General features: G+C 40.2%; 1 protein-coding gene across 1 annotated transcript in view; it reads left to right on the forward strand.

Annotated features, from left to right (window-relative positions):
• Positions 1 to 5,612: 5,612 nt before the first annotated feature.
• The window catches only part of sall3a (spalt-like transcription factor 3a), a 20,718-nt gene continuing 1,679 nt past the window's right edge, over positions 5,613 to 24,651 (forward strand). Inside the window, exons 1-4 of the mRNA XM_053651760.1 lie at positions 5,613 to 6,988; positions 20,143 to 23,304; positions 23,432 to 23,769; positions 24,459 to 24,651. The exon at positions 24,459 to 24,651 is cut by the window's right edge and continues 1,679 nt beyond it. Coding sequence (XP_053507735.1) covers positions 6,907 to 6,988; positions 20,143 to 23,304; positions 23,432 to 23,769; positions 24,459 to 24,651 — 3,775 coding nt within the window. The 5' untranslated portion in view covers positions 5,613 to 6,906. The remainder of the gene's footprint in view (positions 6,989 to 20,142; positions 23,305 to 23,431; positions 23,770 to 24,458) is intronic.

The following is a 24,651-nucleotide window of genomic DNA, read 5'->3' on the forward strand; positions in this document are numbered from 1 at the left end:
TACTACTACTACTATTACTACTACTATTACTGATGCTACTACTACTACTATTACTACTATTATTACTGATGCTACTACTATTATTACTGATGCTACTACTACTACTATTACTCTACTACTACTACTACTACTACTACTACTACTATTACTACTACTATTACTGATGCTACTACTACTACTATTACTACTATTACTACTCTACTACTAATTCTACTACTACTATTACTACTACTACTATTACTACTATTACTGATGCTACTACTACAACCACTACTACTACTACTACTACTACTAATAATAATAAACAAATAAATAAGCAAGCATAATAAAAATAGATACATATAAAGCTCAATAAATATACAAATATGAATAATATAAAATTAATTAGTGGGTGAGTAAATAAATAAATAAACAAACAAACAAATATATAAATAAATAAGAAACAGCTACTTGTTACAGCGCAGTTATTGTCAATACTTATTGTTTTAATTGGCCTTATTATTATTATTATTATTATTATTATTATTATTATTATTATTATTATTATTAAACTGACATCTTGTCAGTTGTCAGTGTGTTGGCAATTCCAGATAAATGTTCCCACTATATATATGTGTGTGTGTGTGTGTGTGTGTGAGAAATCAGATGTCTGAATGAGATTAAAAGGTGATGGCAGGGCAGTGAGTCCGAGTCAGAGCGAGGCAGCGTGAGTGTTTCTGCATGTCCTCTTCTGCACTTCCAAGAAGCATTAAGAACATTAAGCCGAAAAGGATCAACTACGTTTACATCCGTCCTTCGATTACCGCCCGATGAATTATAATGCCCAGGTCCGATTTTTCACGTTATAACGGTCATTAGTGTGCGTGTCCTCTTTAATTAACTCAGCTCTCTGAGAACTTTCTACAGAACCTGGCCATCATCTTTACTTTATTGAAATGATAATACAGATGTATGTGAGGGCCTGAGAACATGAGTGTCGCCATGCGCCGTTTGGTCCTGTCCTCGTTTTACCGAGCAGGTGAAGGAAGTGTGTGCTTGAGTGCAAGGATATAGTATGGTTTCAGGTATCAGGTTTGGGTTTGGAATTTTTGAAGTTGAATCCTATCAACTCATGAATTTGTAATGGAGCTCTGCATGGCAACAGCTAATTTTACGCTAAACTCTAGCTAGCATTAGCTAATACGACATGTATTACGTGATGTTCGCACTGTTGCATTCTCGATTCTGATTGGTCTGAAGGTTATTTATTTCCTAGAACACCAGCTCTGACCCTGAAAAAAAACCCCTCCACAGCAGATGTACAGAAGCGACATCAGTAGACCGCTACACGGCGACAAGAGACACACTACAAGCCACACTAACGACTTGTCTCTTGCTAGTGCGAATTAGGTTCACGCACACTTCATAACTTTGCCACTCGTCCACTTGTTTTCTCCGTCATGACCTTTAATACACGTTTGACACGTTTTTACGGAGAGCGATGAACTTCACGTGCGATTCCGGTGCAAGTTCTAATCAAAGCCGGGCTGCTAATGACGTTACCGTAAGAGATTCGGTTCTTCTCAGTTACGTCTGAAACGTTTTGCTCACCGCACGCCGTCTCACACCGCACTCGTCATTCACGTCCGTCTGAAATGAATGAAATGCCTCGATGTTGACGAGCGTCGATGAGCGACATGGACGTAACGTACTGTCAGGGTGATTTCTCATAAAGGTTTGGATGCGAGTGTGTGTGCTGAAGTCACGAGTCTATAAAATGAAGCTGTGTTCATTACAAGGAAGAGCAAACACTCTTCAGTGATAAACACACGCAGCTGCCACTTAGCCCAGTCCTGGATACAAGCCTTATTATTTATGCATGTTGTTCTCCATTACAAACTTGGCAACAGGTGTGTGTGTGTGTGTGTGTGTGTGTGTGTGTGTGTGTGTGTTTAAAGACATGCATGCAAGTACAGTAAGAGTGTTTATTCTGTGTGTGCGTGTGTGTGTTTGTGAGCACTGAACATGTGTGGTGTTTTATTCTTGTCAAACATTGTGTATGTGTGTGTGTGTGTGCTGTATATGCACATTTGTATGTGTGTATTTGTGTGTTTATGTGTGTGTAAGCTCCCCCTGCTTTACACTCTGGCTTTATCAGACTCCTGATGGCAAGCTGCAGCAGAGCACGCTATGGTACGTGCATGTGTGTGTGTGTGTGTGTGTGTGTGTGTGTGTGTGTCTGTCTGTGTTTCAGTGAGTAGAATATGTAGCAGTTTTATTCATCACTGGAGTTGATCTGTTCATTGTTGTACCCTAAGCAGGATAAAAAAAAAAATCTTTAAAGAAAAAATAATAGCAGTCACAGACATTATAATCTGAAATCAAATCCAGGAAGATTATAAATTATGGCACCTTGTTAAAAACCAACTTCAATTAAAATGAGTTATCATAATGGAGGTAACGCCTCTTTTTCTATTTACACTGTATTGTAGCTTAGTATTAGATTCATATCTCAGCGATACAATCCAGCACCCATAATACCCTATAGGGAGTAGGGAATAGGGAGTATGGAATAGGGAATAGAGTATGGCACCATTTAGGACACAGCCTGTTCATTTGGAAAGGTAAGTGTTTACAACAATTGGTGTACTACTTCATAAACTATTTAGAACACTAGAATGCGGATTGGGACGTGACCTCCTGTGTAGCGCCCTCCTTTTTAGCAAGCGAGCTCTGTAGGTTGTGAGGCAGTGGGTAATTGTTAATTTGCTATGGATAAAGGGGAGGAGAGAGAGAGAGAGAGAGAGAGAGAGAGAGAGAGAGAGAGACTGAATAGCTATGGCAGCTTTTCTGCTTGCATCCGGCTATTTATTTATTTATCTATTTATTTATGTATTTATTTATTTATTTATCTATCTATTTATTTGTCGTACATATATACGAATAAAATATTTCTCTTCTAAAAATCATATTCATTCCTTATTTGTAAAAAAAAAAAAAAAAAGGTGTTAATTCTTTATTTGATAATTTTTTACATCAGGCTGTTTATATCTCCGTAATGAAACAACTCTGACGTCATTAATCGCCTTAATGTTTTAGCAAACTGTTTGGCTTGTCCAAATCTTTTAAAATATATTTACAGATTAATTAAAGAATTAAAAGAACATCCCGATGTATTTTTAATACTAAAAAAAATAATAATTAAAAAAAAATTACAATTTGTGAAATTATACTGAACATTTCGGCAATACTGTGTGGAGGGGGAAATGGGTTCATCAGTTTTAAAGATTTAAAAGTGAATTAAGTGTAAATAATGACGTCACATCCGACAGTCCAAGAAGACTTAAAAAAAAAAAAAAAAAAAGAGATGATCTTGTCAAATTATCAAGATGTCAAATTAGGAATAACCGGGAAATTATTTTATTTTCAATTAGCGGCTAAGACTCTCATGTCGCCATTCCCCCCAGTGTGGTTTAACTGTCGGCTGAAATGCTAAAATTCTGGATTAAAGGACACTTCTCCATCAGCCTGCTGTCCTCTTCTTCTCCTTTCATCATCAGCAACATATAGATGAGAGAGAGGAGATTACAGAGAGGCATCACAGAGCAGCTCCTCATTCCGACCTCCTTTTGTGATGATATTGATGATGACGATGACCAAATGGACAGCTTGATATTTTTTTTTCTTTCTTTTTTTTTTTGGTTCTCGACCTCGTTATAAAGAATCAATATTATATCAAGGGGTAAGTTTCCGTGATAAAGGACTTTAGCCACTCCAGCTATTCATCATAAGCCTGTAGCAAGCAGATAGGTCAAAAGAAATTATATTGCACTAAAGAGAGAGCCTCCTTATCTCTCTATAGCAGAGAGGTGGAGGGACAAGGCGATCGATACACGAGCTGGGGTATCTACTTCTTGCAATTATCAATAGCTGATTTTTTTCTTCTTCTCCTTCTTCTTTTTTTTTTGTCTTCCCGGGACTGCATCTATTAATACCAGATAATAATAATGGACATAAACTTCGAGAAGGGGATGATGAAGGTGAAGGTGGAGGATGGATGGGAGAAAAGTTTGCACACGCAATGACCTTGCTGTCAAGGAAAAACTGTCACGTTTCTTTCTTCTTTCTTTCTTTTTTTTTTATACAGACGAAAAATAGCCAGAGAGCAAAAAGGACACAGTGATTCCTGCATGCACGCGCTGCGCGATCACTTTCTTTCCAGAGGAATAACGTGCGTGCGCGCGCGCGCGCGCGCGTGTGTGTGTGTAAGATGCAACATCTGCAGCACCGTTTGGTCCCGTGCTTTATTTATACAAGACCGAATTACAATAAATAATCAGAAAGAAAAGAACAATTATTATTTATTTATATATATATATATATATATATATATATATATATATATATATATATATATATATTTGTTTATTTCTATATTTAAATATGCATTTTTAAAAAAGTCGCAATTACATACAGGGAAATGAATGCGCATTTGAAACATGATATTTTATTATAAGTAAATATACATTTTTCGCCGTGCTATAAGAATGTTAGATGTTAGATTTCGTATCCTAAAACCGGGATCTTGAAAAAAAAAAAAAGAAAGAAAAAAATCCGAATGAACTGATATAAACAAATGAAGATCCATCCATCCATTTTCTATACTGCTTATCCTACAGGGTCGCAGGGAACCTGAAGCATATCCCAGAGAGCATGGGGCACAAGGTGGGGTACACCCTGGACAGGGTATAAATGAAGGTGTCTTTGCTTATTTATAAAAGCCGGAAAATGTACTTATAAAAAAAATAATAATTGGATCATTTTGACCAAACCGAATGAAAATACGCGTCTACAAGAATGTAAAAGCCGTGCTCTATTCGTGTGCTGATAAACTCAAATTCAAGACCCCACCCCACCTCACCCCCATCTCCCCCCTCCCTCCCTCCCTCCCTCCCTCAGCAGGTCAACCTTTAAACGCAAATGAACTTTTTTTTTTCTCCTCCTAAAAAGAGGGAGACATTTCCTCTCTCTACAAATCCACAATGCGCCCATGTCTATTTCCTCAACGGCACACACACACACACACACACACACACACACACACACACAAAGAAGTTCACCTCCAGCCTGCAGTGGCGTTTTAACACGTCCTGTACGAGTAAACATACAGAAATCTCACTCCATTACATGGACACACAGTTCTGAGCTGAACAGAATGTTTAACACCATGAGATCTGACTTATGCGCAATTATCAACTATGCGTAATTCATGACGCTTTAATAGGTACAGTACAAACAAGTGTGTGTGTGTGTGTGTGTGTGTGTGTGTGTAGCATATATATATAGGAATAAATGATTAAAAATCATCATTTTCGGTATTCAAGATCACAACCCTTAATCCAGGTTTAAACCTTAATCCAGAAAAAAATAAATAAAAGGAGATAAAAACGCGTGCCTGGGTCGGCGGCCGGCGCTTTTATTTATTTAACGCTCCAAGCGCGCAAAAAAAAAAAAGAAAAAAGAAAAAAAAGAAAAAAAACGGTGCGAGGGGGGAAAAGAAAACGGCGCGGTAGGCTACATCCTAGCGGTCGCTAAGCGCAATGGGCTGAACTTAAAGCCCTGCGGGGTGGGGAGGGGAGGAGGGGGGTTTAAACTCCCTCTCCCGCGCCACGCAGCCTCCACACGCGGAACTACGGGGCGCAAGCGGCGACGGCAAGCAGCCCTGCTACACGCGCCCGCACAAGTTTCCCTCGCTGCTGCGCCCGAGCACGCGGAAACGATCCGAGCATCGAATGTACTTTTTTTTCTTCCTTATCTACTCTCGAAACAACAACAACAACAACAACAACAACTGGAAGCGACAGACGTTAAAAGACGCTTTGAGCTGAGCGCGTTACCGGGAACGAGGACGCGCTTCAGGACTGAGCGCTGCTTCACCGACTAAAACTTTCATCTTATTTTTTTTTTTTTTTTTTTTGCTATTAAGCATTAAGACTTCACGCGCGCGCGTTCTGCAAACTTTTTACGCACGTCTCTTTTTTCCTTCTTCTCCTTCGTGTGTCTTGTTCATCCAGCCACTTCAGAAGGTTACAAAGCGAGCGTTTTTCCTTTGATTTCATTTTAATCAGCACTTGGGAATAACTTTTTTTTTTTTTTTTTTTTTGGACAGAGCACGAAGAGGACGCTGCAGAGTAGACAGAGAACACCCGAGCTAGGGCTATTAGAAGGACCGGAGGACGGCAGAGGAAGCAGCACCGGGGACACTGAAGGTACTGGAAGCACACTTTCAAAGCGTTGCATGGTGTTAAAAGTTGTCCTCAACATGGACGCGCGAAGTTAACAGCTGTCGGGGGAATACGCGGCGGGCGCAAACGCGTGACGCACGCACGGGTATGCAAGCAAATCACAAAGAAAGCGACGAATTCCCGGCACTCGCGTGGCGAAAAAAGGGAAAAGAAGCTGCTGACCTTCCTGTGCTGAAGACCCCCCCGAGTGCTGGGCGTTAATACGGGATTTGGAGCTCTGAGCGAAGAGGAGGAGGAGGAGGAGGATAGAGCGCGCGCGCGCGCACACACACACACACACACACACACACAGAGACAGATAGTTCGAGGGCGAAGCGGCTAATTGCCGAGTCCGTCCCTCATTTCCATATCCGGCTGGAGCTCGGCCAATCCCCCCTCGCGCAGCACCGTTAATCGCGATGCATTATTCACTATCATAATTATATACCGGACTTTCGCGCGCGACGCTGCAACCTCGCTTAATTTTCCGTCACCTGACTGTTTTGCTGAACGGGTGCTCTTTATTTTTTTATTTTATTTTTTTTGTTATTGTTGTTGTTATCTCTTTTTGCACGCCGATGCGCGTGCAAAAAGCGGGGCCGGGTGGCAGCGCATCATCTTCATCCTCACCATCATCTTCATCATGTCCCGACGGAAACAGGCCAAGCCGCAGCATCTCAAATCGGACGAGGAGACTTCAGCGCTCGGGCTGGGATCGGAGAACGGTGAGTGGCTTATTCACAACTCAATTCACAAACTTTACAACTTCTGCGTGCACCGTTTACTAAAGGGTTCTGGCACATCACAAATTTAAAGAAAAACAAAAACAAAACAAACAAAAAAACAACAACAACAAATGATCCACAATAATAAAAAATTAAACAAACAAATAAAATGTTAAATTAAGATGATGTGCAATTCTTTATTTGTGCTCTTGCAGTTTTTAAGGGATGCACGTGAAGTGCGTGTTTTTTTTTGTTTTGTTTTGTTTTGTTTTTTTTTTTAAAATAATATAAATATAAACTCATTATTAAAAAGGTTCAATTTGTAGATTGTAGAAGGGAAAACGATGCTTCTCGGAAACATCCATGAAATATTTATCAGCACAGCAAATGGATGCAACGCTCACGAGTTTGTAATGTGTTCTGCATTACTGAAATATATTTAATAATAATAATAATAATAATAATAATAATAATAATAATAAGGTACAAAGTTATAATGTCGGAAAAATCCTTAATGTCGGATTATATTTTTTGATGAGCAATATCAGGTGTTTGTTTGGAGATTGCGCCTCCATAGAGGCACGTGATTTTCACGTTTTACACAGCAGAACTATTTCGCCACCGTTTCCCAAAATGTACCTGAGGTAAAAGTGATCAATTAAATAATTCAGCTATTAAACAATAACGTTTGCGTTCCTGCTTCAATCCATCTGCTGTACTGAAACTTCATGTCACTCTGCAGTGCTACACTTTCCCCAGATTTAATTGAAATATATTGTTTTGGATAAGATACATCTTTTTTTTTTTTTTTTCTCTCCCTCTCTTTTTTGTTCTATGGAAAAGAAAAAAAAAAGAAAGCCCAGATTCAGAAAGAGAGCCAAGTTCTTGCACACTGAGCCCTTGTTTGCACCCAGATGTCCATTGTGCTGGTGTGTAAAGAAGCCTATTGCATATTCCCAGCTAGATTAAGTGCAGAGCTATGCGTTATTTTATTTATTTATTTTTCTTTGTCATGGTAATGTTTTATTTATTTATTTATTTATTTATTTATTTATTATTTTTTTCATTTGCTTCACATGACACTTTCACACTTCAGCTGTTACACGCCGGACACGTCCATTTCCGTTGGAATTGTCCTGCGCGTAGATGCTGCTTGGAGTACTGTTATCAGTATGAAGATGGGTAATTCCAGACAGCGTATGAGTATCAGTGTAATCCCTTTTTATTCTCTCTGTATTAATAATGTCCATGTATCAGAAATATATAAAAGTCATGATATTTAAACTCATTCTGGATTGTCCTCCAGGAGACATTTTGATATGGTTTTGAAATGTAAACATATTACACTGCATAATGCTCTCTCTCTCACTCTCTCTGTCTGTCTCTCTCTCTCTCTCTCTCTATATATATATATATATATATATATGCTAGATATATTTCATATATTAACCTACAGAAACATTCTGCACACAGGAGTTTCCATGTCTGTTGGTAGATGGCAGAAAGGTCTTTGCACTCTTTAAAGCACTCATCATGTAATCCGTCCCAGCCTCTCTCTCTCTCTCTCTCTCTCTCCCTCCCTCTCTCTCTCTCTCTCTCTCTCTCTCTCATCATTTTCCATCATTTTTTCATATGCCGTAAATGATCAGAAAGCAAAACTTAGGTTAGTAGGTTATTAGATCTCGTGTCATTGACGTCATTATTTTAGCCAAGTTGAAGAGATTAAAATGATCCCTACTACCTTTAAAGATGCACACACACACACACATACACACGACACACACATACACACACCATGGCTGGCGTACAGGGACCTGGAAATTTCACCCCTGTATCTGTGCACTTAAAAGCACAAGAGAGTGTTTGATGGAGCGAAAGTCAAGCTCCTGGACTTGTTCAAACACAAACATCAGAAAGTCAAGAACTAAAACGAGTTTTTCATTCGCATAGCTTTAAACCGTGGAGGTCCTCTAAACCGCCCGAGAGCTTTTCGGAGACGGACTGACGGTTCTCAGGTCGCGTCTCGCTCGCTTGGAGTGCTGCAGCGGGCGACGCGCGGCTGCTCGTGCTGTTATCGATCACCAGAAAGTCAAAGCCTCTTTGTCTCACTGGGCGCAGCATCACGAGCGTTATAACACGCATTTATTCTTTTATGATTTTCATAAACTCACATCTTTTACGAGTCACCGGATGCCAGCCGTACGAAATGAAATGTACACTGATGCGACATCCGACGTATTAAAAAATGATTATTATTCTAATACTGTACGTAGCATTAAAAGACATACATTGTGCATTTATTTATACTGATTCTGACCGGGAGTACTTTCAGTATTTTTAGTTATTTCAGTGGACATCATATATCGTCCATTTATACTGATCCTGTATTGAGAATTATTCATTTTACACTACTGGTCCTGAACAGCAGTGATACGTTTTGTTCTGGACATCAGTCATGTGATTGACATTTATACCGGACATAGGATGAAGCCGAAACCTTTTACAAACATTCCATTCATTAGGATTATGATTCGATTGGATTTATCACTACAAGCCCTACGATATAAATTTATACGGATTCTATACTGTACAAAAAAATGTAAATTACATAGCACTGGAAGGCTTAGGACGTGCCGTTTTACTGATTACTGATTTTGTACTGATTTTAAATACTGATCAGTTCTATCACTGGATGTAACTTCTACTCAAATAAAATCAAAATAAAAAACACTACTAGAAAATCTGACTCATTATAAACCCTGCATTATGCATTTATTCTGATAACTGTTTCGCTGGACATCGAAGTCATGTGACCTACATTCATACTGGACGCAGCATCCAAAGTCCTATTAAACGTACATTCAGATCATGATTCGATTCAGGATTTAACGCCGCGACCCTACGATACAAATCTATATACTTTAAAAAAAAATAAAAAATACCAGACAGTGTAATTACAAAGCCCTGGAAGCCTCGGGATCTACGTGAATACTGAGTACTGATTTTTCATAAATGTAAATCGTTTGATTCACTGGCTGTTGAACACTACGAGCCCTACAATATAGTACTCATTCTGTACTTAAAGTATAAAAATACTATACTATTTGATTAAAAAAAAAAAAAAATCCTATATTATGAATTTACACTGATTACACTAGGTACTGAGTACTGATTTTAGTAAACTCATATAGTCTGTATTTCACTGTTATAACGTCACAACATGAGCTCTATGTTATACACTCATACTACTCCTGGTGAGTATTAAATGATGTACTTAATTACTGGTTCGCAGAAAATTGGATTCTTCTTGCAGGACATCGGAGTCATGTGATTTACATTTCTACCGGACGTAGCGTCTGAAATTTTTAAAAGCATGCAACTCGAAAAAGCTGGACATGAAGTTACACTGATTCTACGCTTAAAAGTATTTAAAAAAAAAATAAAAATACGACAAAATCTAGAAACTGACCTGTGATATTATGGAAATCCTATTCTGAGTACTGAGTGCTGATCTTAGTATAGTTCTGTATTCATGAACATGTACTGAATATTTCCTGGACATTAGAAAGTATGTCCTACAGATCCTGTACTGAGTGTGACTGATACGAAACTAATTTCGCCGATTCTGATTAGAGGAAATATTCCGCGTACATTAGTGTAAATTAAGCGTTTATACTCGACATAGCATGTGAAGTACTGAAGTCCTGAAAATTCCGATTTGATCTGATTCAGTGGATATAATACAGTGCAAGGTGAAAGGATGAAAGATGATTTCGACTCATTCTTTACTTTACAATAATATCAAATCTGATTTCATAGATTTGGACCTCCCGTATTTTTTTTAATCCCTTTATGCCGATTTTGATTCCGAGTACTGATTTTAGTGAACGTATCTTAAATTCGATTCTTTCGCTGGACATTTCGAAGTCCTGCGATTTACATTTAGCGTCAATAGAACTGTGCTGTAGACTGGTAGCAAAAATATCTCTCGCTCTCTCGCTCACACACACACACACACACACACACACACACACACATATATATATATATATATGAAGATGATGCACTGCTTATACACACCCTTTGTAATACAGCCACATTAAGTACTCTTATATTAAGTATATGTAACTCATATAGAGCAGTTTATATGTACACGTTATGGAGATTTTAACAGGACTGATGACGTCACTGACTGATGTGTGTGTGTGTGTGTCAGAGCAGGTCTACGAGGTCACACACATCACACAGCATTAAACAGAGCACACACTGTGTCACCTATCGCACTGAAACACTGTACATAACCGCCGATTCATTTTACTCGATCAGTTACCTAATGACGTCGCGTGTTACCGAGTTACGAACAGCGCGGCGTGATTAGCTGACGAAACCAAGGCCTAGCTGTCGAGCCGTCCACACACACACACACACACACGTCTGTTTCAGACTCTAAAACGGATCTTTACGGACGTTTCGTGCGTTTACATTGTGTGTGACTGTAGCTCATTTTCATCCTCCGTCTTATACTGTTTTTTTTCCCCCCCCTCTCATTCACGGAATATTTCAGCACCTTTTTTCCTTGGAGTTATTTGTTTGTACCTCTGAGTCTGTCCTGTAAAATCCAGGAAGCAACGTTTAAGCTGTTTTTCACCCAGAAGCGTGATGTGTTTTTGTGTAGCGTGATTAGATGATGAAGCTCAGGTCATGCTTTCCAGGATACGTCATATGTGAATCATTCTTCCAATATTACATTTACAATACTGATATCATAGAAAGAAATGACCGGAAAAATGACATACATTTTACAAATAATTACACGTCAAGGTGCATTTCATCGCGCCCCGAAACGGCACGTGCAAACACACGTGACACGGTGTAAACATCTGTGATCCCGATGTGAAAAATGAAAATCACGCGTGGAAACCAACACTACATGTGCACTCCATGCGAAATATTAAAACGTCGTGAAAATAAACAAATTGTTTACTGTTTATAAATCAAAATGAATCATGAATCAATGAAAAGAAACCACAAAAGGAAACATAAAAACAAATGCCCCGTATGTGGACGTGAATGAATCACGTGGGGAAATGAATCACGAATCAATTAATCAATGAATCATGGGGGGGGGGGGGGGATCGCGAACGGAAAAATAAAACATGTGAGAAGAATTAGCTCGTACGTTAAAATAAATGAATCATGTGGGAAAATGAATCACGAATCAATGAGTCATGTGGGGGGAAAAAAAATCACGAATGGAAAAATAAAACGCACGTGAAGAATTAGCATGTACGTTAAAATAAATGAATCACGTGAGAAAATGAATCACGAATCAATGAATAAATTAATCATATGGGGGGAAAAAATCATGAACGGAAAAATAAAACACGCGAAGAATTAGCACGTACGTTAAAATAAATGAATCACGAATCAATGAATAAATGAATCATGTGGGGTGGAAAAAATCATGAACGGAAAAATAAAACACGCGAAGAATTAGCACGCACGTTAAAATAAATGCGTCACGTGGGAAAATGAATCACGAATCAATGAGTCATGTGGGGGAAAAAGATCACGATCGGAAAAATAAAACGCACGTGAAGAATTAGCACGTATGTTAAAATAAACGAATCGTGTTGAAAAATCGGATGTGAAAATGAATCAGTGAGTCATGTGGAGAAAAGTTGCAAAAGGAGAAAAGAAAAACCATTTGAATCACATGCGCGACAGATGAAGAAAATAAAGAAATCGTAGGGGCGAAAAATTGCGTAAATAAATACAACAAATAAAAACACATGCACGACATGTGAAAATTCAAATGAAATGAATCACATTTGACGTCTCAGATGTTCTCCATAACCTTTCTGGGTGTACTTTAATAAATAATGCAAGATCAAATTAAGGCCTGCATGAAATCCTTAAAGAAATGCACACCGAGATGTCACATATCGTACCGAGACGCCATAGAGACCGAGCGAGTCATTAAAACCGTGACGCAGTGTGTTACTGAGGGACGAGCTCGTGATTAGATGACAAATCTCAGGCCCTGGATGTCTGCTCATTCACCCTCAGAGTCCGCACATGCTGTGTTCATCGAGGATAACTTTGATTAGATTAGATTCAATTCTGTTTTTTTTTGCTGTCAGAACAGTACACACGTTCATTTCGTCACCTGTTTCCTACGTATTCGATTCCTCAGGATCGAGACGCCATGTTCGAGTTAAAAAGAGCACCTGAATGACACCTGTTGTCCTGAAACACCATCGTTATCATCCTCGCTTTTGATCATCATCGAGAACGTAACAGCGTAGAGCACCTGAAGCCTAGACAGAGCGCGATCCACCTCACGCAGTCCGTATACTACTCTTATAATCACTTTAAAGAGGAATTTCTCGACGTTCAGTCCACGTCACATACTTGTAAGCTTGCCGTTGAAATCAGTGGTCCTCACACAGCGGTTCGTGAAGTCTAACCACGGCGTGTGTGATATTTATGTCACCAAAGCGAGCATTATCAAAGTTTTTCTACTTATTATCGTGTTCTTAGAGTTGCTAGCGTATTCGCCCGATCACTTTGAACGGAATAGGTTTCATCCAGACCTTGAACCTAATTAAAAATAATAATAATAAAAATCGACAGCACTAATAACTCGATAAAATAATATCGTACGTATTTAAATAGCGAGCCTAATATTTGTTGGATTACAAACATTCATGCGGGATTTATTTTACACTCAAAAGGATCCCTGGCTCTGACTGAACAATTTATCATACTTGAGCGCTGGATGAATTCTAATGAATTATCATTTCAGGTTTTTCAGGCTGTATATTGAATGTTTGGCATATTTTGGAGTTTATTTGTAACCCTGTGCCTGTTTCGCATCACCCCACATTCTTCCCTGAGAAGCCACTGGCCTTTTTTGTTTGTTTGTTTGCTTCTGTGGCTTACGTAGTCAACATTGTCGGACCCCTTTCGAATGTGAGAAGGTGTGAGCTCATGCCGTGCCAGCGACCGATCCGTGCCCCTACACCCCCCCCCCGGTGCCCCCTGAGGGTGGCGCTTTGATAGCGTGCGCTGATTTAACCTTTGCCTGCGCGGCGCTGCCAGAGGCGTCTGCTGCACGTCAAGCTTATAATACAATTAGTACATGTGTGCCGGTGACCTTGGCAGGCCGTCCTCCAAAGTGTTAACAGTGACGGCCTTTCATCTCCGCCGCCGCTTCCGCTTCAGATCAGCGCGCACACACACACACGCACACACGCACACACACTCCCCCCCCCCCCCCCCCGCTTAAACACTGTGGGGGGCCTGAGGGTCCTCAGAACACACACATATACTCACTCACTCGCTCTCTCTCACACACACACACACTCGCTCGTGAGCACATGTGTTTATGAGTGTTGTCGCTTACTCTTCCCTTCTCTCTCTCTCTCTCTCTCTCACACACACACTTTTCATCCAAACTCGTATAATTTTTTCACCCATCTCTTATACTCATATATTAAATCCCGGTTTGGCACGTAATTGAGTTATTAATCACAGCTCCTGCTATGAACTGATATAATTAATTGACAAGTCAATGGATCAGTAGTACTGTCATTGTTCTTCTTCTTATTATTATTTAATTATTGAATTGTTTAATTCATTCTTTGCTTTTTTTTTTTTTAAATAATAATTTCCTGTCGTTTTTCTTCCTGCAGTGGAGATTTCATTATGTTATGGACATCACTATGCAGGTTATAGTGTTTTTTTTTTTTTTTTGTATTTTTTTTTTGAGTTATTACTGTGTATGTTGTGTACTGAACCAGTCCCTTTAATGAATCCGGTTTCAAATCGAAAACTCACTCAAACATTTGTCAGGTTTCAGGTTCGGTGGCTAGAACGAATGTAGATTTTAAAGGAATGTAATTAAGGAATAAAAAGCTCTAATGGCTATAATAAATAAATAAATAAATAAATAAATGACGGGGCTGATTTGTCTCACATGCTCAGTGTTTGAACAGTGGGATTACTAATAACAGAAGCAATCCATTTTTTGTACAAATAAATAAATAAATAAATACAATTTTTACAGTGAAATAGGTTCCCGGCTGTAACAAAAAAAAAAAAAGATAATTAAAAAGGTATGTATACACAGTATAAACACACGCAAATACGACTAATCGAATGTTTTTCATTATAAAAGGTACCGATATTTCTATCTGCATGTGGAATTATGGGTGTATAGAGGAGCGGAATTCAAGCGAATTCTTGAAGCTCGTCAGCGCCATGTTTTGTTTTATTCCTGTCATTAGCTGAGGGTCTGAGGACCACCCACACAGGCCGAGCAGCCGATCGTCCGGCCTGTCGAACGTGGTCGTGTCCTAATTACAGCTCAGAGCTTTGAGAGCAGATAGACGTGAGTGTGCGTTTAAGGGCCACGTTGCTGTAGTGCAGTAGTGCTGCGGTGCTGTCGGACAAATTGCCATCACTGAAGCCTGTATCGCACGACCTGCACAAACAAATCGTTAATGTTTTGGCTGCGGCGCATCTGTGCGCTACGACAAAGCGTCTTCTGTTCACACGGACACAGAGCGCTTACTGTACCACGAGGGCCAAGGCTGAGAAAGCCATCTCGCTTTTACTTCGCATCTCTACGTCTCGGTCTCTGTCTCTCTGAACAACTAGCACAAGCAGCAGTACTCAGTGTCTCTCTCTCTGTCTTTATCTCAGTCTTTATCTCTAACACACACTAGGCTCATCTTGGGTTGTTTCTAAGAGAGCCTGGAATTACAGACCTTGAATAAAAATAAAAGAGTTTTTTTTTCTTTATTTTTGAAAATGATAATCACTTGAAGTAATATTAATACTACTACAATAACTACTATAACTACTATTACTACTACTACTACTACTACTTCTGCTACTACTATTATTGCTACTACTACTACTACTAATACTGCTACTACTATTACTACTACTACTACTACTATTACTACTACTACTACTACTACTACTACTACTAATAATAATAATGCATTCCATTTATATAGCACCTTTCTAACCCTCAAGGTTACTGACCAAAAAAAAAAAAGAGCTGGGATTAGACTAACACACACTAACACACTGTTCTTCTTAAATTAAGTATTTAAAAAAAAAAAAAAAAGTTAAAATGATATCTTTTGAAAAATAAATATTGTGCAGTAATATAAAGAAAATAAATAAATAATAATAATGTCCTCTATTTGTATAGCACCTTTCGAACACTTGCTGAATTCAATGAAGAAAAGAGAGAGAGAGAGAGAGAGAGAGAGAGAGAGAGAGAGAGCGAGAGAGAGAGAGAATACTAGACTAACACACTAAACTCATGCTCTTCCATTAAGGCCATTACACACCTTAAGTAACAAAAAATACATTTTTTCTTTATTTTTTGAAAATGTTATCACTAGGAATAATATCACTTGACGTAATAATAATAATAATAATAATAATAATAATAATAAATAAAAAATAATAAAGTCCTTCATTTATATAGCGCCTTTCCAACACTAGAGTTACTGACAAAAAAAAAAAAAATAGAAAGGTTTTACAGGCAACCTTTTGCTTTCTATCTTTCTCACTCTGAGGTAATCTTCCATCGTTCCTCTCACAGCCAGATCACAAATTTGGGTTTAAGAAAAAAAAAAAAAAAAAATCTCTTCGTTTATTTTTAGGAAAGCAAATTTTTCATTCTTCCTGCCTTCAGTGTCGCTTCTCTGATGCAGAGACAAGTCACTCCTCTGAGTAATCGGAGCCAAGAAAAGAAACAGAAAGGAAAGGAAGAAGTAGCAGAGAGAGAGAGAGAGAGAGAGAGAGAGAGAGAGAGAGAGAGGGATTTGTCAATGAAAACAGTGCCTTGAGAGAGAGAGAGAGAAAAAAAACCCAGAGGTGCAATGGAAAGAAAGTGGCATTTGCGGAGGAATTTGTGAACATTGTTAAAAGCAGCAGGCATCCTCGTGTTGCTCCCCTCCCTCCTGCTTCATCACTCGCTTAAAGCGCTTTGAAACGCTTACGAGAAGATGAGAATGTTTCAAATAACCCAGGGAGGGGTGGGTTAAAGGAGAACCAGGAAATGTGTAGAGAACCTGGAAAAAACGTGAGCGCACACACACACACACACACACACAAGCTTCGGATTGTGTTTATAGGAATGCAGTCATGAATGAAAGGGATGTTTAAAGGGAAAATCATGTGTGTGTGTGTGTGTGTGTGTGTGTGTCAGGAAGACGAGCCGTGTGTCATTCCTTAACTCAGTATCGAAGATGTCCTGGAAAGATGAGTGTGTAATCGCTCTGCGCTCTCCGTCTTCCCTCAAATCGGTCGAGGAGCTCAAAAACCTGATCTGATATAATATGTCAGATTAGCGGTTTCAGTTAGCACGCCAAAGATCGTAGGCCGAGATAGCTCGCGCGATGAGTCGAAGCCTACAATCGCCCTATTGATTCCTCACCGCTTCATATTTGCATTTGAGGAAAGGAAGACTCTTAAGGGGATGAAAATGAATCAGATTTTTTTTTTGTTTGTTTTTTTGCAAACGCTTTCCTTTCTCGCGAGAATCAATACACACACACACACACACACAAAGCATCAAACACACACACTCGTTCCCTCTCATTTCCTTACACACACTCTTCTACTAGCTTCCTCACAGACACACAACCTCTTACAGATGGATTTTTTTTTAAAGAGCTTTATATATTAAATAATACACACAATAGAAAATACAAAACGTGTGTGTATTAGATATTGTACATTCGCTATATTATTATTATCATCATCTCCTCTATATGAACACTTGAGGATCTAACGCTTCAGTTTTACTCATTCTTTTCACATTCAGTCAAACTAAATTAAGTGTACACAATACAACTCCTACTGTAAATACCATCAAGAAACAATAATGATAATTACTAATATTAAGAATATTAATAACCTCAATTTCCTTTTATTCTATTAAAATAAGAGAATTTATTGTGAAAAGGGGAAAAAAAAAAAAAAAAAGCCATCTTCCTTACTCGGAGAGAAAGAAAAGCAATAAGGATAATTTTCTGTTAATGATTATTCCACTCCAAATAGGGTCTGACCTTTCACCCTTCAATTATGGAAATGAGCCCCACTGCGAGTGAGTCGGCAAAATGTCTCAGTCAATATTCCAGCGCTTTCCAAACCTCCTTGCTTTAGTGATGCTTTTAAATATATTATGAGGAAGAGAATTTTCCGCAAGCATTAACTCTCATTTTAATGAATTTAACTTCCTTATATATATATATATATATATATATATATATATATATATATATATATATATATATATATATATATATTTAAATGCACAGTGAAATACATTATTTGGTAAATTGATAAGGTCATCAGTGGTACATGCTGATCGTGCATTTTATCAGCAGACACATTACTGGGAATTGTGATTGTTAGGCGTTCTCTTAAATACAAGCGGCCATTGTTCACGGAAATTGGGTTCACGTGAATCTCTTATGTTACAATGCTTGTTTTCTCTCTCTCTCTGTGTGTGTGTGTGTGTGTGTGAAGGTAAGGGTGAGCGTTAGAGTTAATCACGGCGCCTTTCCACTTCTTTAGAAAAATATTTTTACCAGAGCAGCTTGAGAATGTAGTTTCTTGACAAAAATCAAATGCTGATTTTTTTTTTTTAAACATCATATAGTTAGGCTTCATATATTATATATAAAAACATATATATAGAAAATTTTCCTCTCATACACAAAGTGGAAGTTGGTAATTGGACTCAGCACGACGCTATAAAATTTAAATGTATTGTCACAAATAATTAAGGCATATTGTTACACGAGAAGCATATGCTTTCCCGTTAGACTAATCATCTCTCGTTACAAGCTAAACATGTCTGTGAAAGGTAAGGGCAGAGAGAGAGAGAGAGAGAGAGAGAGAGAGAGAAAAATCTCTTCTTACTTTGGCTCGACTAATCATGTCTTTTGGCAGGGTCGAGTGGGTCTCTGAAGTGAAGCAGTCACTCAGTTTTCCATGTAACAAAGTAGCAGGCGTACTCGGTGGAGATAATTAACATACGCCACATCACACACACGTACAAACAAACGAGTACCGGTCCTGTCCTGCTTTCTTTTGGATGCATGGAAACGTAAACCGGCGCGAGGCTGGTATTTCACGGTTTGATTAGGTGTGAATTCGGGAATCGTTCGGCGAGTGTCTCTCGCGCCGTGTCCACATGACAGCTATATGAAGAGGAAGTGGCTTCCAACAACTGTGACTGAACATATGTAACTAATCAGAGGCATTGCTGCTTTGGCAGAACCATGTAATTTACTCTCGCAGGGAGGACCAAAGAGACAGTGCATGATGAAAGACATGAGGATGGAAAGAAAGAAAGAAATGACATCCTATATCCTGGAGCGCACATATTACATACATGCTACCGACTCCATGCTCGAACCCCGAGTTACGACGTGCTTCTCATTTAGTAGGAGTGCATCCGTGGAATAAATAGTGAGCAATGTGTCACAAATCCGTGAAGCATACGTTAAAAAAAGGCTTTAATTATGAAGCAAAGCAACAACCCTCGGTTCTGTCAGAACGCAGTTATTGTGCTGATGAGTGAAGTGACTTTGCTGAAGGTTAAACCTATCACCTGGATGAAATGCAGAGGTTGCATGTTACCCTAGCAATGCTAAATAAGAGGCTTAGGCATTTGAAATTCAGGTGGAAATGAGGTGGCTTGATAGCAGAGGGGAATCCTAATGGGGCCATCAAAGACCTGATTTGTACTCAACAAGCAAGGCAGCTGTGAATTGTATAAAAATATTGGAAATCAATAGCTCGTATGGAATTTCATTAAGCAGCAGTATCCACAATTGATAGGCCCTCATAATTTGATGGATTGCACAAAGAAAATTATTAGCTGGCTCTATGGAGAGGAGTAGAATGCACAAAACCCCGCTCTGAGAATTGGTGAACTAGGATGGTTTGTTCGGAATTTAAAAAAAAAATAAAAAGAATATCGATTTTAGTCATGGTAAGGCGAGAAAAAAAAAATTAAAGGTTAATTCGTAGGTGTTGTGCTGAAAAGTGTGTTGAGTGTATGTGCATTATTTATTCATTTATTCTGTGCTTTGCCTCTTTTCTCCTCGCAGTCTCAGGTGAGATCCTGGACGATGCCGACAGCGGTAACGAGAGCCGCAGTGGTAGTGAGGAGACCCATGTGTGTGAGAAATGCTGCGCTGAGTTTTTCAAGTGGTCTGACTTCTGCGAACATCTGAAGAGCTGCACCAAGAACCCACTTGTGCTTATTATTAGTGAGAATGAGGTAACACCGGACTTGACACGGGAGTACCCAACGGAGCCCTCACCCGTGCCCAGCTGTTCGAGTGAGCCCGCAGACAGCGAGGAGGCAGGCGAGGGCCGGCACACCCCAGCTGAAGTGGACGATGGTGCGGAGATGACTTTGGAGCAAGTAGCCAGCCTTGATAAAGATGATGAGCCCATGGACTTGGAAATGTCTCCTGAGAAAACACTGGACCATGATGATCCAGATATATCACCAGAGCCTGATGTCAGCCTACCTCAGCTTGACACAGCCCAGCCCTCTGGGACAGGTTACAGTATGCCCAGCACAAATGTCACTTTGGAAACACTGCATGGAACCCGAGTGGCTGTGGCGCAGTTTGCCCAAAGCTTCCGTGGGGCAATAGCTAGTGGCATGTCCACCATGGCCATCCCAATGATTTTGGACCAACTGATGGCTTTACAGCAGCAGCAAATTCACCAGCTTCAGCTGATAGAACAGATCCGTAGCCAAGTGGCCCTAATGAACAGGCAGAACCCTGCACATGTGGCTCTTAACCATCATACACACCACAATACAAATGGTGGCTCACAGCCATCATCTACCACTGGCCTTCCCACAATTCCCAGTCAGCTCCAGCTACATGGCTTCATTACACCACCTGTCCACCAGCTCCCTATAAGGGTGCCACCCAGTTTAAATGTCCAAGGCCCAACCTCACTGTCTTCTGCCTTGGAAGGGTGTCACTCCCATGTCTCAAAGACAGGCAGCCAGCTGTCCAGTTCTATAATGAACAGCAACACCTCAACAAATTCCTCATATCCACCATCGAGCTGTAGCGTAGTTCCTTCCTTGTTGCCACTTCAGAGTTCAATCACTACCTGCAGCAGCAGCAGCAGCAGCAGCAGCAACAGCAGCAGTGGAGCTGGAACTGGCATCAGCAGTAGTGTTTCCCTCCCTAGAAACACTTCAAGTCCTCCAACACTGACCCATGGAAGCCTGCTGAGCTCCCCTTCCAACCTTCCCCTGATGCCTCCGAGTTCCTCAAGTAGTGTCATCTTCCCCAACCCGCTGGCCAGTATTGCAGCCACAGCCAATGCACTTGATCCTCTTTCTGCCCTGATGAAGCACCGCAAAGGAAAACCTCCTAATGTCTCTGTATTTGACAACAAGCCTAGCTCAGAAGACCCCTTCTTCAAACATAAATGTAGGTTTTGTGCTAAGGTGTTTGGAAGTGACAGTGCCCTTCAGATACACCTTCGTTCACATACCGGTGAAAGGCCGTTCAAGTGCAACATTTGTGGTAATCGCTTCTCTACAAAAGGGAACTTGAAGGTCCACTTCCAGAGGCACAAAGAAAAGTACCCACACATTCCAATGAACCCCTATCCAGTGCCTGAGTATCTGGACAATGTGCCAACCAGCTCAGGCATTCCTTATGGCATGTCGCTTCCTCCAGAGAAGCCTGTTACCACATGGCTGGACAGCAAGCCTGTTTTGTCCACAGCTCCAACCTCAGTGGGGCTGCAGCTTCCCCCAACCCTACCCAGTATGATCGGGGGGTATGGAGATTCGCCTAGTCTTACTCCCATAGGCAGGTCACCTCCAAGACCATCACCACCATCAAGTGAGTGTGCATCTCTGTCACCCAATGTTCTCAGTACTGAAGTAAGCACAACCCTCACTTCGGCATCTCCACAGCCCACCATGGGGAGTGATGTACCCCCAGTTTTGAAGCCAGAGGGGATTCATTTACCATCCAACTGCACCACCAGACCTGGGGAGATCAGCATGCCCTCGACCACCGTGAGCCAGATTGTGCTGTCATCCACAACCACTACCACAACCACTACCACCACCCAGATCACAGACCCAGTGACCCCTCCATCCTCTGGCTCTCATTCTCATTCCCTTCCGATGATCTCAGATCAGTTCAAGGCCAAGTTTCCCTTTGGTGGCCTCCTGGACTCTATGCAAACATCAGAAACCTCAAAGCTGCAGCAGCTGGTGGAAAACATTGACAAAAAGATGACAGACCCCAACCAATGTGTCATCTGCCATCGTGTGCTCAGTTGTCAGAGTGCTCTCAAGATGCACTACCGTATCCACACTGGGGAAAGGCCTTTTAAATGCAAAATATGTGGCCGTGCTTTCACTACTAAGGGCAACTTGAAAACGCACTTTGGGGTTCACAGGTCTAAACCACCTCTACGAGTGCAGCACTCATGTCCTATATGTCAGAAGAAGTTTACTAATGCGGTAGTGTTGCAACAGCATATCCGTATGCACATGGGAGGTCAGATTCCAAACACTCCTCTTCCCGAGGGCTTTCAAGACATGGACACAGATTTTAACTTTGATGATAAGAGTGTAGACAACATGAGCAATTATGATGATGACCTGATTGATGAGATGGAACAGGCCATAGATGATGAGGCAGATGTCAAAGATGGAGATGTGGACCCATTAAAACCAGCACATTCATATGGAGAGATGTCTCCAAGCCACTCTCCCCCAACTCCAGTCATCTCCAGCATTGCCGCTTTGGAAAACCAAATGAAGATGATTGACTCAACAGCAAATATGAACCGCGCCTTTAGCCTGAAGCCGTCTGAGAATGGAAGTGGGATCGGTGGAGAAAGTGGGGATGTGTTCAACAACGACTCATCCTCTGCCATGGGAGACTTAGAGAACCACAGTGTGGGGAGTCCAGCCTTGTCTGAGTCATCAGGCTCTATGCAGGCTCTCTCGCCTGCTCACAGTCAGCCTGAGAGCCATCGTTCCAGATCTCCAAGTCTGGTCAATAACAACAGCAGCAATGCAGGCGAGGATATCCAGGAGTCTGGTGCAGCTACAGCGACTGTGAAGTCGGAAAAGTCAGACACACCATCTCCAGGTTCTGTACCAGCTGAGCACATTGGTGTGCTAGACCTCACAGCTGCTCAGCCTGTCAGGCCTTATGTAAAAGAGGAGAACCAGTTCAGCATGCTGTTCTTAGGAAGAGATCGAGGTATGATAATGTTTGTCAAGTGGTATTTTTATGTATTTCCCTAAATTACTTAGAATAACTTTTAACATAAACTTGAAAGAAATATTTTCCTCAAAATGTCTTACATTTCCATTTTTTTCTGGTTTAGGTCTAACTGCTTCAAGCTTGATGACCTCAGCACCAGGCCTAGTCAAACTCGAGATGAATGGCCACAGCAAACCGCTGTCTTTGAGTGAGGGCTCCCACTTGCACATGGGCCTTCAGGTGCCTGCCGCAGCACCTCAGACAACAATGAGCCCCAGCCTCAACCCAATGCTGGCACCGCCTCCACCACGCCGGACCCCCAAGCAGCATAACTGCCAGTCCTGTGGGAAAAACTTCTCTTCAGCTAGTGCCCTGCAGATCCATGAGCGTACACACACAGGAGAAAAACCCTTTGCCTGCTCCATCTGTGGGAGAGCCTTCACCACGAAGGGCAATCTGAAGGTAGGTTTAGATGAAACTGCAGCAAACAAATTTTTTGTTTGCAGCAAACAAAAGAATTTACATAATTGCTACTCAAACCACGGTTTAATAATAAATAATACAATAATAATGTAGCATGAGTAAGATAAAGACGTAAATTTTCAATATGCTTAACACATTGGCACTAAATATAAAATTCTTTTTATAGCTTTTTGTTTTTAGGTCAAGTCAATAATCAATATAAAATTATCGCGCTATATAATTTAAGTATACACGTATTAGTTATCATTTTTTAGATTCCTTGGTATGTCATAGTTTACCTTTCTTTTTGTATTTTTTGTATTAGCTTTCTTTTCGTATTTTTATTTTTTTTTTTACAATTATTTTAGATGTTGGTGAAATTTGAGAATTAATTCAATAAAAACATGAATTTATCAACAGTGAAATTTAGGAATATTCAAACATCGGAAATCAAAGTAATTTTTTTTTACAGTAATTAAGCTATATTAAACAAACTTAATACATAAGATCATAATTAGAAATTATTATGCGAGTAGGAATCATTATATTAACATTTTGTTCTGAATTATTTAACTGAAAATTCTTCTTGTAAATTAAAAAAACAAAAAAAAAAACAATATTTTTACCTTGATTCTATAAAGCATTAGACAATTCTTCTTCTTCACTCTCATTTTTCCTCCTGGCTCCAGGTTCACATGGGAACCCATATGTGGAACAATGCCCCAGCCAGACGTGGGCGGCGTCTCTCAGTGGAAAACCCCATGGCTTTGCTGGGTGGTGATGCAATGAAATTCAGCGAGATGTTCCAGAAAGACCTGGCAGTCCGGGCGATGAATGTAGACCCAGGGTTTTGGAACCAGTATGCGGCGGCCATCACCAATG

Source organism: Ictalurus furcatus, chromosome 20 (assembly GCF_023375685.1).
Source record: "Ictalurus furcatus strain D&B chromosome 20, Billie_1.0, whole genome shotgun sequence".
Classification (NCBI taxonomy): Eukaryota; Metazoa; Chordata; class Actinopteri; order Siluriformes; family Ictaluridae; genus Ictalurus; species Ictalurus furcatus.